Source organism: Myotis myotis, unplaced genomic scaffold, assembly GCF_014108235.1.
Source record: "Myotis myotis isolate mMyoMyo1 unplaced genomic scaffold, mMyoMyo1.p scaffold_m19_p_2, whole genome shotgun sequence".
In the NCBI taxonomy this organism is placed as follows: domain Eukaryota; kingdom Metazoa; phylum Chordata; class Mammalia; order Chiroptera; family Vespertilionidae; genus Myotis; species Myotis myotis.
Window position 1 is genome coordinate 186,162,044 of NW_023416324.1, and position 14,564 is coordinate 186,176,607.

The 14,564-nt window shown below is 40.7% G+C and overlaps 1 protein-coding gene across 3 annotated transcripts in view; it reads right to left on the minus strand.

The window, feature by feature from the left end:
• PRKCI (protein kinase C iota) overlaps positions 1-11,676 on the minus strand; it is a 76,695-nt gene extending 65,019 nt beyond the window's left edge. The window contains exon 1 of one of the 3 annotated variants that reach the window (XM_036347873.1): positions 11,371-11,672. In XM_036347873.1, coding sequence (XP_036203766.1) covers positions 11,371-11,471 — 101 coding nt within the window. In that variant the 5' untranslated portion in view covers positions 11,472-11,672. Of the gene's footprint in view, positions 1-11,370 lie in introns of all 3 variants that reach the window. The other 2 variants (XM_036347871.1, XM_036347872.1) reach the window with 2 other exon arrangements.
• Positions 11,677-14,564: the final 2,888 nt, after the last annotated feature.

The following is a 14,564-nucleotide window of genomic DNA, read 5'->3' on the forward strand; positions in this document are numbered from 1 at the left end:
GAGACCCGCGACTCCGGGCGGAGAATCAGCCATAGCTCCTTGATCCGCCCTTGGATTCCCTGAGACCCCGCCCCACCCAGGCTGCGGCAGAGGCTTTTGCATGTGAATGTACCTAACTGCAGCCGAGCCAGGCAGACCTGGAACTTCCAAGAGAAGGCCCAAGGCCCCGCAGCGGCTTGCATTGCTTCACAGCTGAGCCTCTTCGTGGCTCCTGCTGTGTGGCCTCAGGCAGAGGCTGAATTAGCACCTCCTTAGATCCAGGAGCCACTGTACCCAGTGGTCAGAGGGGGACCATCCAGACTGCAACTCCTCAGATCCATAAGGGAAACACTCAGGGAGCAGACTCAGTGAGCACCAAAGCCCCACTGAAGCAAGTCTTGCCCCAGAAGGGTGTCTTCAGCACAGAAGTTCTCCCACTTTAGACACAGCTGATTCTCACAGCCAATTGGCCTGGAGGTCAATTCCTCCCAGTGATCCTACAACAACCAAGGCACCAAGAGTGCACCAAGAGTGTCCACCCCAGGTAACTGGGGAGGCTGAGCTACTGGGCCCTACAGGACACCTGGCGCGCAGGGCCACTCTATCAACACAGGGAAGCTGCCAAAATGCGGAGACAAAGAAACAGGTCACAAATGGCAGAAATGGAGGAAAGCAAACGACTGGATATAGAGTTCAAGGCCACGTTTATAAGGTTTTTCAAGAATTTTATGGAAACCGCCGATAAATTTAATGAATCCCTCAATAAGTATAGTGAGACCATGGAGGACATGAAAAAGGACCAACTAGAAATTAAGCATACACTGACTGAAATAAAGAATAATTTACAGAGATCCAGCAGCAGACAAGAGGATCCCAAGAATCAAGTCAAAGATTTGAAATACAAAGAAACAAAAAATACCCAACCCAAAAAGAAAAAAGAAAAGAGATTCCAAAAATATGAAGATAGTGTAAGGAATCTCTGGGACAACTTCAAGCATACCAACATCAGAATTATAGGGGTACCAGAAGGAGAGAGAGGGCAAGATATTGAAAACCTTTTTGAAGAAATAATGACAGAAAACTTCCCCTACCTGGTGAAAGAAATGGACTTACAAGTTCAGGAAGCGCAGAGAACCCCAAACAAAAGGAATCCAAAGAGGACCACACCAAGACACATCATAATTAAAATGCCAAGAGCAAAAGATAAAGAGAGAATCTTAAAAGCAGCAAGAGAAAGACAGTCAGTTACCTACAAGGGAGTACCCATACGACTGTCAGCTGATTTCTCAACAGAAACCATGCAGGCCAGAAGAGAGTGGCAAGAAATATTCAAAGTGATGAATAGCAAGAACCTGCAACCAAGATTACTTTATCCAGCAAAGCTATCATTCAGAATAGAAGGTCAGATAAAGAGCTTCACGGATAAGAAAAAGCTAAAGGAGTTCATCACCACCAAACCAGCATTATATGAAATGCTGAAAGGTATTCTTTAAGAAGAGGAAGAAGAAAAAGGAACTCTTACCATTTGCCACAGCATGGATGGAACTGGAGAGCGGATAAATACCACATGATCTCACTCATTTGTAGAATATAATGAACAACATAAGCTGATGAACAAGGACTGATCCAGAGACGGAGAGGCATTGATTGGACTGTCGGGACTTGGAGGGAAGGTAGGGGAGGGTGGGGGTAAGGGGGAAAGATCAACCAAAGGACTTATATGCAAGCATATAGGCCTAATCAATGGACATGGACAACGGGGGGGGTGAGGGCATGAGCGGGGGGTGGGGGGGGGGGGGGGGGGTAGAGGGTAACGTGGGGACAAGGACACATATGTAATATCTTAATCAATAAAAAATATATTAAAAAAATAAAAATAAAAATAAAAATAAATAAAGATTTAATGGATTGAGTGAATTAATCTTTATAGTATTTAGGATAGTGCATATAGCATACTCTATACGTATTGAATAAATTTTAAAAAATAGCCCGGCTGGTGTGGTTCAGGGGTTGAGCATCGACCTATGAACCAGGAGGTCATGGTTGATTCCCGGTCAGGGCACACGCCCTGGTTGTGGGTTTGGTTAAAAAAAAAAAAAAAAAAAAAAAAAAAAGTTATGTATTCATAGAATAATTTAAACAGAAGTGAAACCTCATTAGAGAGATAAAAATAACCCAACCTTCTAAAAGCAAAACTCAGATGCTTCTGGTTTAATATGGTAGAGGGAACACACATTTATATCTTTTCATCCGTAGGGCCCACTGAAATGACAAATTATCAAAGGCTTTGAAAACAAAAAAAGGCACAAACAGCATATCAGGAACTATGAGAAAGTCCTAGAGGACTGAAAACAGATGGGATAAAATTGACCCCAGAAACCATACCAGCCCCAAACAACAAGAGTTAAGAGGAACCTTAACAAAGAGAAGTTTTATTGACACAAGATTACTTTTCCCTCCTCTAAGCATCTAATCACATCACCTGGAATCTTCAAGTGCATAACACTTACATAAGCATTCATTATAAATTCTTTTTTAAATCGCTTTAAAGAAAAAACTATGAGTTAAAGAGTAGAATAATGTTATAAACCTTTACAATGCAAAAATTACTAAGAAAAATCATGATATGAAAAAAACGGATGGAAGTAAAAATTCAAAAATGTTCCTTTCCTAGTGGAGAGTCAGTACTCTAGCTAAACTAGTAATACAACAATGGGCAAGAACTTGGAACACATGTTTCTTCAAAGAGGATACACAAATGGCCAACAGATTTATGAAAACGTGTTCAACATCACTAATCATTGGGAAAATGCATATCGAAACCATAATGAAGTATCGCTGCACACCCACTAGGGTGCTGACTATTTAAAAAAGCACACAGAATAACAAGTGTTGACAAGGATGTGGAGAAAAATTGTTGCATTGTTGGTGGAAATGTAAAAATGAAATTTCTGTATAATCCAGCAAGTCCACTTCTGGGTATATATCCAAAAGAACTGAAAGCAGATACTCCACCAGATATTTGGACGCCCATATTCATGGCAGCATTATTCACAATAGCCAAAACATGGGAGCAACCCAAATGTCCATCAACAGATGAATAAAATTGTGTGTGTGTATGTATGTGTGTATGTCTATATGTATGTGTGTGTGTGTGTGTGTGTGTGTGTGTGTATGACTAAAGGACTATTCCATTTTGAAAAGTAAGGAAATTCTGGCACATGCTACAACATAGATAAACCTTGACTTGAAAAAGGCCAGTCACAAAAAGACAAATACTGTAATGATTGCACTTACATGAAGTATCTAGAGTAATCAAATTCATAGAAACAGAAAATAGAATAGTAGTTATCAGGTGTTGTGGGGAAGGGAAATGGGGAGTAGTTCATTAAGGACAGAGTTTCAGTTTTGCAAAGCGCAAAATTCTGGAGATTGGTTGCACAACAATATGAACATAGTTAATACTACTGAAGTGTACACTTTAAAAATTTTTTTTCTTAAAAAGAAAGAAGAAAAGCAGGAAAAGTCATATTATTTAAATTATAAATGTAACCACAAGAAGGATTAAAAATAGTCACATGAGAAGATAATGAAGAAGTGTTAAATTCGTCATCATTCATATTAATCAATAAATATATTAAAACAAAATGAAATTGTAAAAGTAATTAACTCTGGGTGGTGGAACTGGGGATTTGGCTGAGACTAGAAATGGAAAGAAGATGTCCTTTGTACTTAGACCCTTCTGTATGGTAGGAGTATTATTGTTTTTAATTCTTTATTGTTGAAAGTATTACATATGTCCCCTTTTCCCACCACTGTTGTCTCCAAGCCTGCTCCTCTCCCCCAGTCCAGTCTACACCTCCCCCATGCTTAATGGTATAATTATTAACTTTTCTACCATGTAAATGGATGATTATAAAACTTACTTTCTCATAAAATAAATATAAATGAAATTTTAAATAACTTCTATAAATTGTTTTAAATATTTAAAAAATTTTAAATAGAAAACAGTTCCTTCTTCTAATGACATTACAGAGAATCTGCCTACCTTAAAGCAATTTTTCTTTCAAAATATGCTCAAGGTTATTAGTGCGAGAGGCTAAGGGTTGGCAGAAATGTATTTTAGAATTAAATCAGAAGAGAAGGAAAGGCTCCCATAAAATTTCTTTGGCAAAAACAAGTGTGACATTATCATTTTTGAATGCAAGGAGAAAATAATTAGTATGATCAGACATCCTCAAGCTATCACTTCCTTATTCAGGTCCACATGGAGTTAAAATTAACACATATGTAAGCATGTCTATAAATAGGGATTTTTCAGAAATCTTATTTTTCTCAAGAGCTAAAAGATATTTATCAGAACATACAAATATTTTTTAAAAATCTGTGCAATCCTTAGAAAACATGAATACATACTTCCTAAAGAGACTCAATGAAGGAGTCGTGCTTTATCAACTGCCACTCCTTAAGTTCCAGAAACTAAAATATTTAAGGGAGTTTTATAAACACTTCTCTAAGTAATTAGGAAAACACCATGTTCATACACTCCATAATCACCAAATCCTTATCATAGTAGCAAAGCTAAAAATGAGCTGCAAAAATAAAGATATTACATTTTAAAGGTATAAAACAAATTATGCAGGAAAGATTTTTTTTTCTTGTTTTAACTTCAGTGTTACATAAATTACCTCCTACTACTAGTCTTCATCAGAATATAGTCTGCTTCGCCACAAAGTTTCCCAAAATGACAAATTCAGATACAGTTTTAGCTAAATTTTTTAAAAAGGAAAAAAATGCATTTTTTATTTTGCTACTGAACTTCTGAAGACATTCGTTATGTTCCTATGTTCTAAAATACAGAACCTAAAGTTTTTCCTTAGGACTAATTGCTTTTAGAAATAAATACAGAGAATCACATTCAGCCCTTTTGCTATCTCAACATAAGCCTTTCTCCTTTAAATGTATAATCAGAAATAAAAGTTTTATTTGGAATCACCAATATAACAGACTTACGCAGGGTTATCCATGGACGGTAAAACCATGGGTGAAAGGTTTTGGAGGAACAGAATTTCATACAATCTCAAAGTATCACCGTAAAGTTAATTGTTAATTATAAAAAGTCATAAACCGTTTTAAGTAATAAAGGAAATCGAAAATTGACTCCAAAAGAGTAACTGTGAATATGAATCTGACAATAAAACAAAAAAGTTACCTTAAAAAGCCCTACTAATATAGTAAAGGGGAAAAAAGAAATTTCTCTGTGGCTTATTCAGCTTCAATGTTAACATCTATAAAATGGAGATAATGATATATGCCTCTGAATATGTGAAAATTAAATAAAAGTAAGTGCAAAACCTATCACAGTTCTTGGAACATGTGGGTACATCACGAAAGTTAGTTCCTATACTCTTTAACATACTTCAAGGGCAAAAAGGAGACTGGGTATCTTTGAACATAATTTATTACATTTTTCCAGATATTGATCATATTTCATTAAATAATCGATCACTGCTAAAATTCAACACTGTCTGGAAAACCTAGCCATACGGTTAAGATAAGAAAAATAAATGAGATATATAGAAAAAAAGAGGCAAAACTGTTTTTTGCAGATGGCATTTTCTACCTCTAAATTCTAAGACAGTTAACTAAGAAATTAGAACTAATAAGGTGGCCAGTTTGACTTAAGCATACAAAATTTGATGGTATATAATGAAATGGAATAAAAGCAACAGAAATTTATAAAAGCAATTTATAAAAGAATGATAAACTATCTAAGAATAAACTTAACAGGAAATGTGCAAGACCTATGGGATGGGAACCTTATTGAAAAACATGAAAGAAATTAATAAATAGGTATTAAATACCAGATACTAGTAGTTGTAAGACAGCTGAATATTATAAAACTAGCAGTTCTCAAATTGGTCTATAAATTCAATGCAATTCCAAATCAAAATGCCAGTAAGATTTATTCATTTGGGGGGGGAGGGGGGGAAGAACCTATAAAAATCTTCAAAAATTCATCTGGAAGAGAAGATATACAAGAATAGCCAAGAAAATCTGGAAACAGAAAATTAATGAAATGGGTCTTTCCATAACACACATTAAAATTAACTATAGTCCGGCTGGTGTGGCTCGGTGGATTGAGCGTCATCCCATGGACCAAGAGGTCCTGAATTCAATTCCTAGTCAGGGCACTTGCCTAGGTTGCGGGCTCGATTCCCAGTAGGGGGCGTGCAGGAGGAAGCCAATCAATAATTCTCTCTCATCACTGATGTTTCTATCCCTCTCTCCCTCTCCCTTCCTCTCTGAAATCAATAATATATATTAAAAAATAAGAGCCTCAAACATTTCATCCTCTAGGAAGGCTTCCCTCACCCCAAGCTCCTCTCCAACATCCATCCCTGCAAAGTACCTTACACACACATTTATTAACTCTTCTATGTCTTTCCTCCTATAAGTTTCTTAGTTCCTCAAGGGCAGAGCCTTGTAATTATCCTCTGTGTCCACCCTAGCACCACACGCCTGGCTTATAGTAGGTGTTCAACTATTTTATATATATACACACACACACACATATACATACATAGATAGATAGATAGATAGATAGATAGATAGATAGATAGATAGATAGATAAATTTTAATCCTCACCGAGGATATGCTTTTCATTGATTCTAGAGAGAGGAAGATAGAGGGAGAAGAAGAAAGGGAGAGGAAGAAAGAGAAAAAAACATTGATTGTTTGCCTCCTGTACACCCCCAACTGGGGACCAAACCTGCAACCAGGGTATGTGTCCTGACTGGGAACCAAAACTGTGACCCTTTGGTGCACAGGACAATGCTCTAACCAACTGAGCCACACCGTCTAGGGCCAACAAGTTTATTACATTGAATTCAAACACACTTAAGTAATTTGTGAAATCATAAGCAAATCTGGAATGTTTAAAATTCATGTTTTAGCCGAAACCGGTTTGGCTCAGTGGATAGAGCGTCGGCCTGTGGACTGAAAGGCCCCAGGTTCGATTCCGGTCAAGGGCATGTACCTGGGTTGCGGGCACATCCCCAGTAGGAGGTGTGCAGGAGGCGGCTGATCGATGTTTCTCTCCCATCGATGTTTCTGACTCTCTATCTCTCTCCCTTCCTCTCTGTAAAAAATCAATAAAATATATTTAAAAAAAAAAAATTCATGTTTTAACAAGGTCCATTTCAATCATTAAAAAAAAAAACAACATTCAAGTTGCCTTAAAAAAAGGTTTGGGAGTTGTATTAGAAAGCTATCCTGGACCTCTAGGGAAAAATTTTAAATATGTATGTTTTTACTGATTTCAGAGAGGAAGGGAAAGGGAGAGAGAGATAGAAACATCAATGATGAGAAGAAACTTCGATCAGCTGCTTCCTGCACACTCCTACTAGGGATTTCGCCTGAAACCCGGGCATGTGCCCTGACTGGGAATCGAACCATGACCTTGTTCATGGGTGAACGCTCAACTACTGAACCACATCGGCCCCGCAGGGAGAATCTTCTGTAGAGAACTGTTTCTTCTCCTCTGCTTCATTAGATCTTGCACGTGGTCGGTCCTGGGCTTACCAGCCTCTCCCTCAACTCTTCAGCTTAGTCCTCTCTGCTAACAAGTAACTTATCTCCATATCATCTAATCCAAATTTCTGAGGGCTGTTTTGGTTTGGGTTTTTGGCACCAGGCCACCATGCCCATTCTCTCTCCCCAGTAAAGCTGTGGATCAATTGCTCTATGGTTAGGTGCCATGCCAAAGCTCTAGGACCAAAAACTAACATTCCCCCAATTCTCAACTCCATACACTATTTTTATTTCCTTAGAACCATTACTAAAGTATATCACTAAAATTATGTTGCAACACTTTAAAAAACAAGTCTTGTCAAGACTTGTTAACAGTAAAAAAAAAAAATCCTGCCGATTTCTTCACTGAACCAGCTATACATTCCAAATATGCAAGGAGTTAACAATCTTTTTATCCGTAGATGTGCACACAAAGAATCCTCTGGGTTGTTGTAACTGCTCAACAGCCGTGTTTAAAAAGCACTTTTTGCAAAATTTCCTAAACACTTATAATGTAAAGAAATGAGTAGTTAAATTTGATCCCATAATAACAAGTAATTTCATATAAGGATAATCACATCCAATGGCAATCCATCACTAACCAACAAAACCTGTTTCTCTTCCTCGGAACCAAGGCCACTCACTGACAAGCTACCGTGGCAAGGAAAGAGGGGTTCAGGCTGTGAGACAGGCACTCTTAGCTGGGCTCCAATAAAATCAGAGTCTCAGTGCTTAAAAACTAGAAAAAAAATCTAATTAAATGTCTGTGATAGCTAGGAGACATCACATTTGTACTAAAAATAAATTTAACATTATGATAACACTATACACATCTTTGAAAGGAGAGGGCCATTGAATCACTACAAAATGCTGCTATTCCAAGATTCAACATTTACTGGATAGAAATATTGTTAGAAGAAAATAAGGGGAAGGCTCTTGGATAATAGCTATTCAGAAAATCTGAAACAAAAATACTTTTTTTCCAATGCAGATTGTCCTTACATTTCTTGACAAGAAGGATTTTTATTTTAAAATCAGGTAGGTGTTCTAGTTAGCCAACCTGTTTATTAACTATCCTCATTGGTGACTCATTTTAGTTTCATCTGCAGTAATGTGCATGTGACTGTAATATCATAACCATCCATTTAGACTATTGTTAAAAACATATAATCTTAACAGATCTAATTTCAGAGGGCAGAAATTGGTACAATTTAGAGTGCTGATGTTGTCTTTAAATGAGGCTTGAAATGAAGGCACTATTAGAAAGCTTTCATTAAATTAAAAGCACTAAAGGGCAAGAGATTCATTCCTTAGCAAAAATTCATAGGTATAAGATAAAACAAAGAAAATGTTAGCTTGAATGTCTTGGAAAAATTTTAGTCAAGCATTAAAAGGTAATGAGCCAAGAAAATATGATAATACATTCCTAAAGTATAGCATACTTTGATTTCTTTCCAAAGGAGAAGCTTACAATGATTTTAATTTACTCATTAGGCCTATGTACATTTGTCAAACTAATAAAAATGGGAACAAAGAAGCACCAGTTTCTTCATCTTCCATAGTTGGAATAATTGAAAACTATCCATATTTAATAAGTCAAGAATTTATATATTTTAAGTCATAAAGGTAAATCAGAAAACTAAAAACAATAGACTAACATTAAAAATTGAGAGGCACCAGGAGGAGAAAAAGCAAAAGGTAGTATGCATCCAATTTCCCATCTTTCAGAGTATCAAAAGATATTATCTAAAGTTGATAAATCACAAAACAGAACTATAACCTTTAAAATAATAAAGGCAACCTCCAGAAGAACCAGAAGTCAACTGTCAACAGTAGTTACCTCTGGAGGTTGGGAAGGTGAGATGGGGAACACTTTTTATTTTACATCTATACAATTTGCACTCTCCTACCATGTATGTATATTCATTTTTTAATCTTTTAAACTACCAATAAACAGATACCTTAAAAAAAGAACCAGTAACTGTATTTCATGCTCTGTACCTAACAACTCATGAACTGTAGACTTTATAAAATGGAACACACTCTAAAGTGAAGTATCTATTAAATTAAAGGTAAGATAAAAGGAGCAAAGCTTTTTCCCCCCATAATGCAAAATTCATAGCTGACCATCCTCAAGTCAACTGTGACAACTACAAACCATTTAAAAAACAAAAAAAAACCTACACACCATTCTTGGCATTGTTTTAAAATCAAGACCTCCTTGATCTCCCTGGCTGGTGTTCCCAGTGGTTAGAGCATCAGTCCCGCATGGAAGGGTCATGGGTTCAATTCCTGGTCAAGGGCAGGTACATGGGTTATAGGCTCGATCCCTGGCCCCAGTTGGGGTGCATTCGAGAGAGAACCAATCGATGTGTCTCTCTCACATTAATGTCTCTCTCTCTTCCCTCTCCCCCTCCCCACCCTTTCACTCTCTCTAAAAATCAATGGGAAAAATATCCTTGGGAAAATTAACAAACAAAGACCTCCTTGATCAATTTAAACAAAAACACTGATATTGTCCAAAATAATACCTGTGAACAACTTCTGAATACAGTCAAGCTGATACACACAGGTCAGAGGCCTCATGGCAGCAAACAAAATAAACTAGTATGTCCTTACATCAGTCAGTAACATTTAGGGGTTTATATTTTCTTTGAAATCAAAAGGAGAGGCATTTTGAAAGTTTGCTATCTTCACTGATCCTTTCAGGAATGTACAAGTATGCATTGCAGTTTCAACCTCCCAGTGCCTGAGTTTTTTAAAGCAATTTATTTCTGCTTGGACAAGCAGTTAAGACATGCCAAGATGGTTGGGTTTTCTGTTAACCCTTAGCTTCAAACCTTTATTCTCACACTAACATTTCACCTTTCTACTTCTCCTACATATAATTAGATCAAAGAAATTTAAAAACCACAACTGAATCCAAGGGAATGGGGACACTTCAGGTCACCGATTATGATGGACTATGATTTAATACAACAATCTCAGGACTGGATTATTCCTGGTAAACCACAGTAATTATACCTTAGATAATAATATGAATAAAGATCACAGATTTTCCAGCTGTGCCCAGCCTCCTCCTCTTCTCACCTTGTATGGTCTCACCCTATGGGAAGATCCATGAAGCAACAACACTGACAGGGAAGCGTTCACAAAACTTTACGCATGCACAATCTAATCTTGGCGACATAAATACCTAATGCACATCCCTAAAAACGCATCGACTCTACTCTTCAATAATAACTGCTATGTCTAATTTACTGGCAGCCGGACCAGTCCAGATACACTTGGTGAACTCTTCTCCTAGGCAAGGAAGGAAACCTGACTTGGAGAACCAGAGGCTCTAGGCCTGCTGGAAACCAAAAGGGCCAGCACACTGGAGCCCCCGTCTTTGCAGCCCACAGCAAACTTAGTTCACCGAGGCATCACTCGGAGTCCACTCTCAACTCCAAACCACACGTCCGGACTTCACGACCTCTAAACCCGTGTAAATTTCCCATTAGGCGAGTTCATCCTACCCACCAGGTGGACCTACTCGATTCCAAGGCTCCTCCCTGGGACCCTACTCGGGACCCTCAGCCACGCGACTCCCAGACGCGCCCCGCACCACACTCTGAGGGTGCTCCCACCCAGCGCCCCATGCTCCTCCCCCGGCCACTCGGTCACCCATCCCGAGTCCCCAGCGTCGCCCCCGCAGACCAACCCGCCACCACATGGCCAGTCCCCCGCCACCTCTGCAGCCCCGCACCCTGCCCGCCTCCAGGCCAAGTGGCGCTGGCCTCTCCCCCGCCTCCCCGCCTCCATGCCGGCGCACTCACCCGCGGTAGTAGGCTTTCACCCGGACCTGGTGAGCATGGTCCCCGAAGCCGCCGCCCGCGATCGGGTGAGACATGGTAGTGCTGTCCCTCTGGGTCGGCATCTCCTGGCTCCCCCGCCTCGACGCCGGAGGCCGAGGGGGCTGGGGGCGCGCGGGGGTGCCTCCGCTGCCTGAGCCTCCCCGGAGCCACGGCGCGCCGCTCCTCTACCTGCGCTCCCGCCCGCGGCGCGGACCCAAGGGTCGCCTCGCCCGGGCAGCCGGAACCACGCGGCTCCTCCCACCGCCCGCGGCCGCCACCGCCTCTACCGCGGCGCGCACCCAGCACGCCTCCCCGCCCGGGTCCCTCCCACCTCGCGGGCTCCAAAGGCCCACATTCCCGGGGAGGGAGGGCGCCGCCACCGAGCCGACTCCAGGAGCCTCGCTGCCCGGCTGAACCATTCCGACGGAGGGCGAGGACCAGGGGGGGAGAGGACGGGAGGCGCTAACCACCCCACCCAATGCCGAGAGAGGGTCTTTCGGGGCAGCCGTGTCGGAGAGCACGCGCAGGCTTCGGTCGCTGTCGTTCCATGAAAAGCCCTCTCCCTGTCGGGAAAATGGTAGCGGGGAGATGCTGCGGCATCGCACCCCGGTGTCCCGACTTGGTGGCGTCCGTGGTCAGCCGACTAGGGATTCGGGGAGATTTCCTGAGCGGGTTTCTGGGATTTGGAGTCCCCGGGGGATTCTGGGACTGGAGGTTCCTTCCGTGCAGGGCGCCCCGCCTCCTCGCCGAGTGTCTCCAGCTTGCGCCCCAGGAACCGTCGGAGTGGAAATCCTGAATCCAGCTGGGGCGTCCCAAGTCACTGGAAATGCCTGGGCTGCGTCACGATCTCTGGCTTTTTTTTCTGTGATGAATTCTCCCTTCCGATTGCATTAATCATGCCCATTGTACAGTGCCTTTTTGTAGGAACAAAAGTTTGATTACCTGCCCGGCACAGCCTCTTTCATGGATAGAATTAAATAGTGTAACCAATGTAATAATGAAAGTAATAAAGGAGGAAACTCAACTAAGGAAATATGATAGAAGACTGACTTTTCTTCCTTCTTGGCCCCCATATCTAGGACCGTGGATATTGCATAGAACAAGTGTACCATGAGTATCCAATCCATCCTTCCATCCATCAGCATTTTTTTCTTTTAACACTGGCTAACAAAGGATTAAAAGAATCTGTCCTTCCACTCGTCCTGGCTCTGTCACATACTGCAGTTAGAGATAGCATGAATCCAGCCCCTGCATCAGTCCTGGTACCAAACTGTTTTTCCAAATTGGCTGCACCATTTTACATTTGTACCAACCATGTATGAAGGTTCCAACTTCTTTATGTCCTTGTCAACACCATATTCTTCATTATAATCATCCTAGTGTTTATGAAAGTGTTATGTCATTGTGTTTTTTTTAAACAACTGTATTTTATTTATTTTTGTAATCTTTACATGAGGATGTGTTTATTGATTTTTTAGAGAGAGGAAGGGAGAGAGTGAACAAGAGAGAGAAACATCAATCGGTTGCCTCCCATATGAATCCCAATTAGGAGTCAAACCCATAACCTCTTTGGTGTATCCTGGATGATACTCCAACCAACTGAGCCACCCTACCAGGGCCTCATTGTGGTTTTGATTTGCATTTCTCTAACGACTAATGACTTTTCATGTTTTTATTGTCCTTTTGTATATTTCCTTTGGAGAAAAGTGTCCATTTAAATCCTTTGGCCATTTTAAAATTGGGTAATCTTTTTTTTTTATGGAGCTGTTTATATATTCTGTAAACAAGTTCTTCATTAGATGATTGCAAATATTTTCTCCTATTCTGTGTTTTGGCTTTTCATTTTCGGGTGGTATCATTTGCAGCACAAAAGTTTTTAATTTTGATTAAGTCTAATGGGTCTATTTGTTGTTGTTGTTGCCTGTCCTTTTGATGTCATGTCTAAGAAGGTTTTGCCTAACTCAAGATCATGAAGATTTACAATTATTTTTCTTCTAAAAGTTTTATAGTCTAACTCTTACATTTAGGTCTATGATCCATATTGCGTTAATTTTTTGTGTGTAACATAAGTAAGTAGTCCAAATTTGCATATGGATATCCAGTTGTCCCCGAACCATTTGTTGGAAAGCCTATTTTTTCCCATGAATTGCCTTTACTCTTGTCAAAAATCAATTAACCAAAATGTGTTTATTTCTGAACTAGGGGCTCAGTGCACGAATTTGTGCACCTTGAAAGGAACTGTGGGCTGTGAGGCTGCGGTGGGCACAGGGGTGGGTCTCGGCCCCATCTTCCACATCCCACCCGCCCCCTCCCTCTGCAACCCCAGTCCCCTGTCTGCCAGCAGCCCTGCTCCCTCCACCACTGCTCCCACACACTGATGGCGCCAGCCCTGCTCGCACCCACTGATGGCGCAAAGTGATTGGGTGACGAGTGGTGGCTGCTGCCCCAATTGTCCCTCAGGAGCAGGGGAAGGTGGAGAAGCCCTCAAGAGCGATCGAGGCCGACTCCAGGTGCCAGCAGCAGGTGCAAGCAGTGGCTCTGGTGTTGGCAGCAGTTGCAAGCAGGCCAGCGCCAGCAGCAGGTGCGAGCACTAGGCGGGACCGTGGTACAAAGGAGCAAAGAATTTTCAGTAACCACCAGAGACTCGCCCCGATGACAGTGATGGGCACCACACCTTGGTCTGGCGCTCCCACTCACCTGCTCCACCATCCTGCCACCCACTCTGTTCCACGCTCTGCTGCCTGCTGCTGACACCCGTCACATTCCACGGGTGCACATCACTGGTTGTTCAGTTGTTCCACCATTCAGTCTATTTGCATATTAGGGTTTTATATATATAGATTCTCAATTATATTCCATTGATCTATCTATCCATCCTTATGCAAGAATCACACTGTTTTCATTACTGCAGTTTTGTAGTAAGTTAAAACAGGGAAATTTGAGTCTTACAACTTTGTCTTCTTCAAAATTGTTTTGACTATTCTGCATCCCTTACATTTCTATATAAATTTAAGGATTGATTTGCCAGTTGGGATTTTGACAGAGACTGTGTTGAGTCTGTAGACCAGTATGAGGAGTATTATCATATCAACAGTTTATATCCTATTCCATGAACATAATATATCTTTTTTATTTACTTAGGTCTTTAATTTCTTTGAATAATGTTTTCTAGTTAT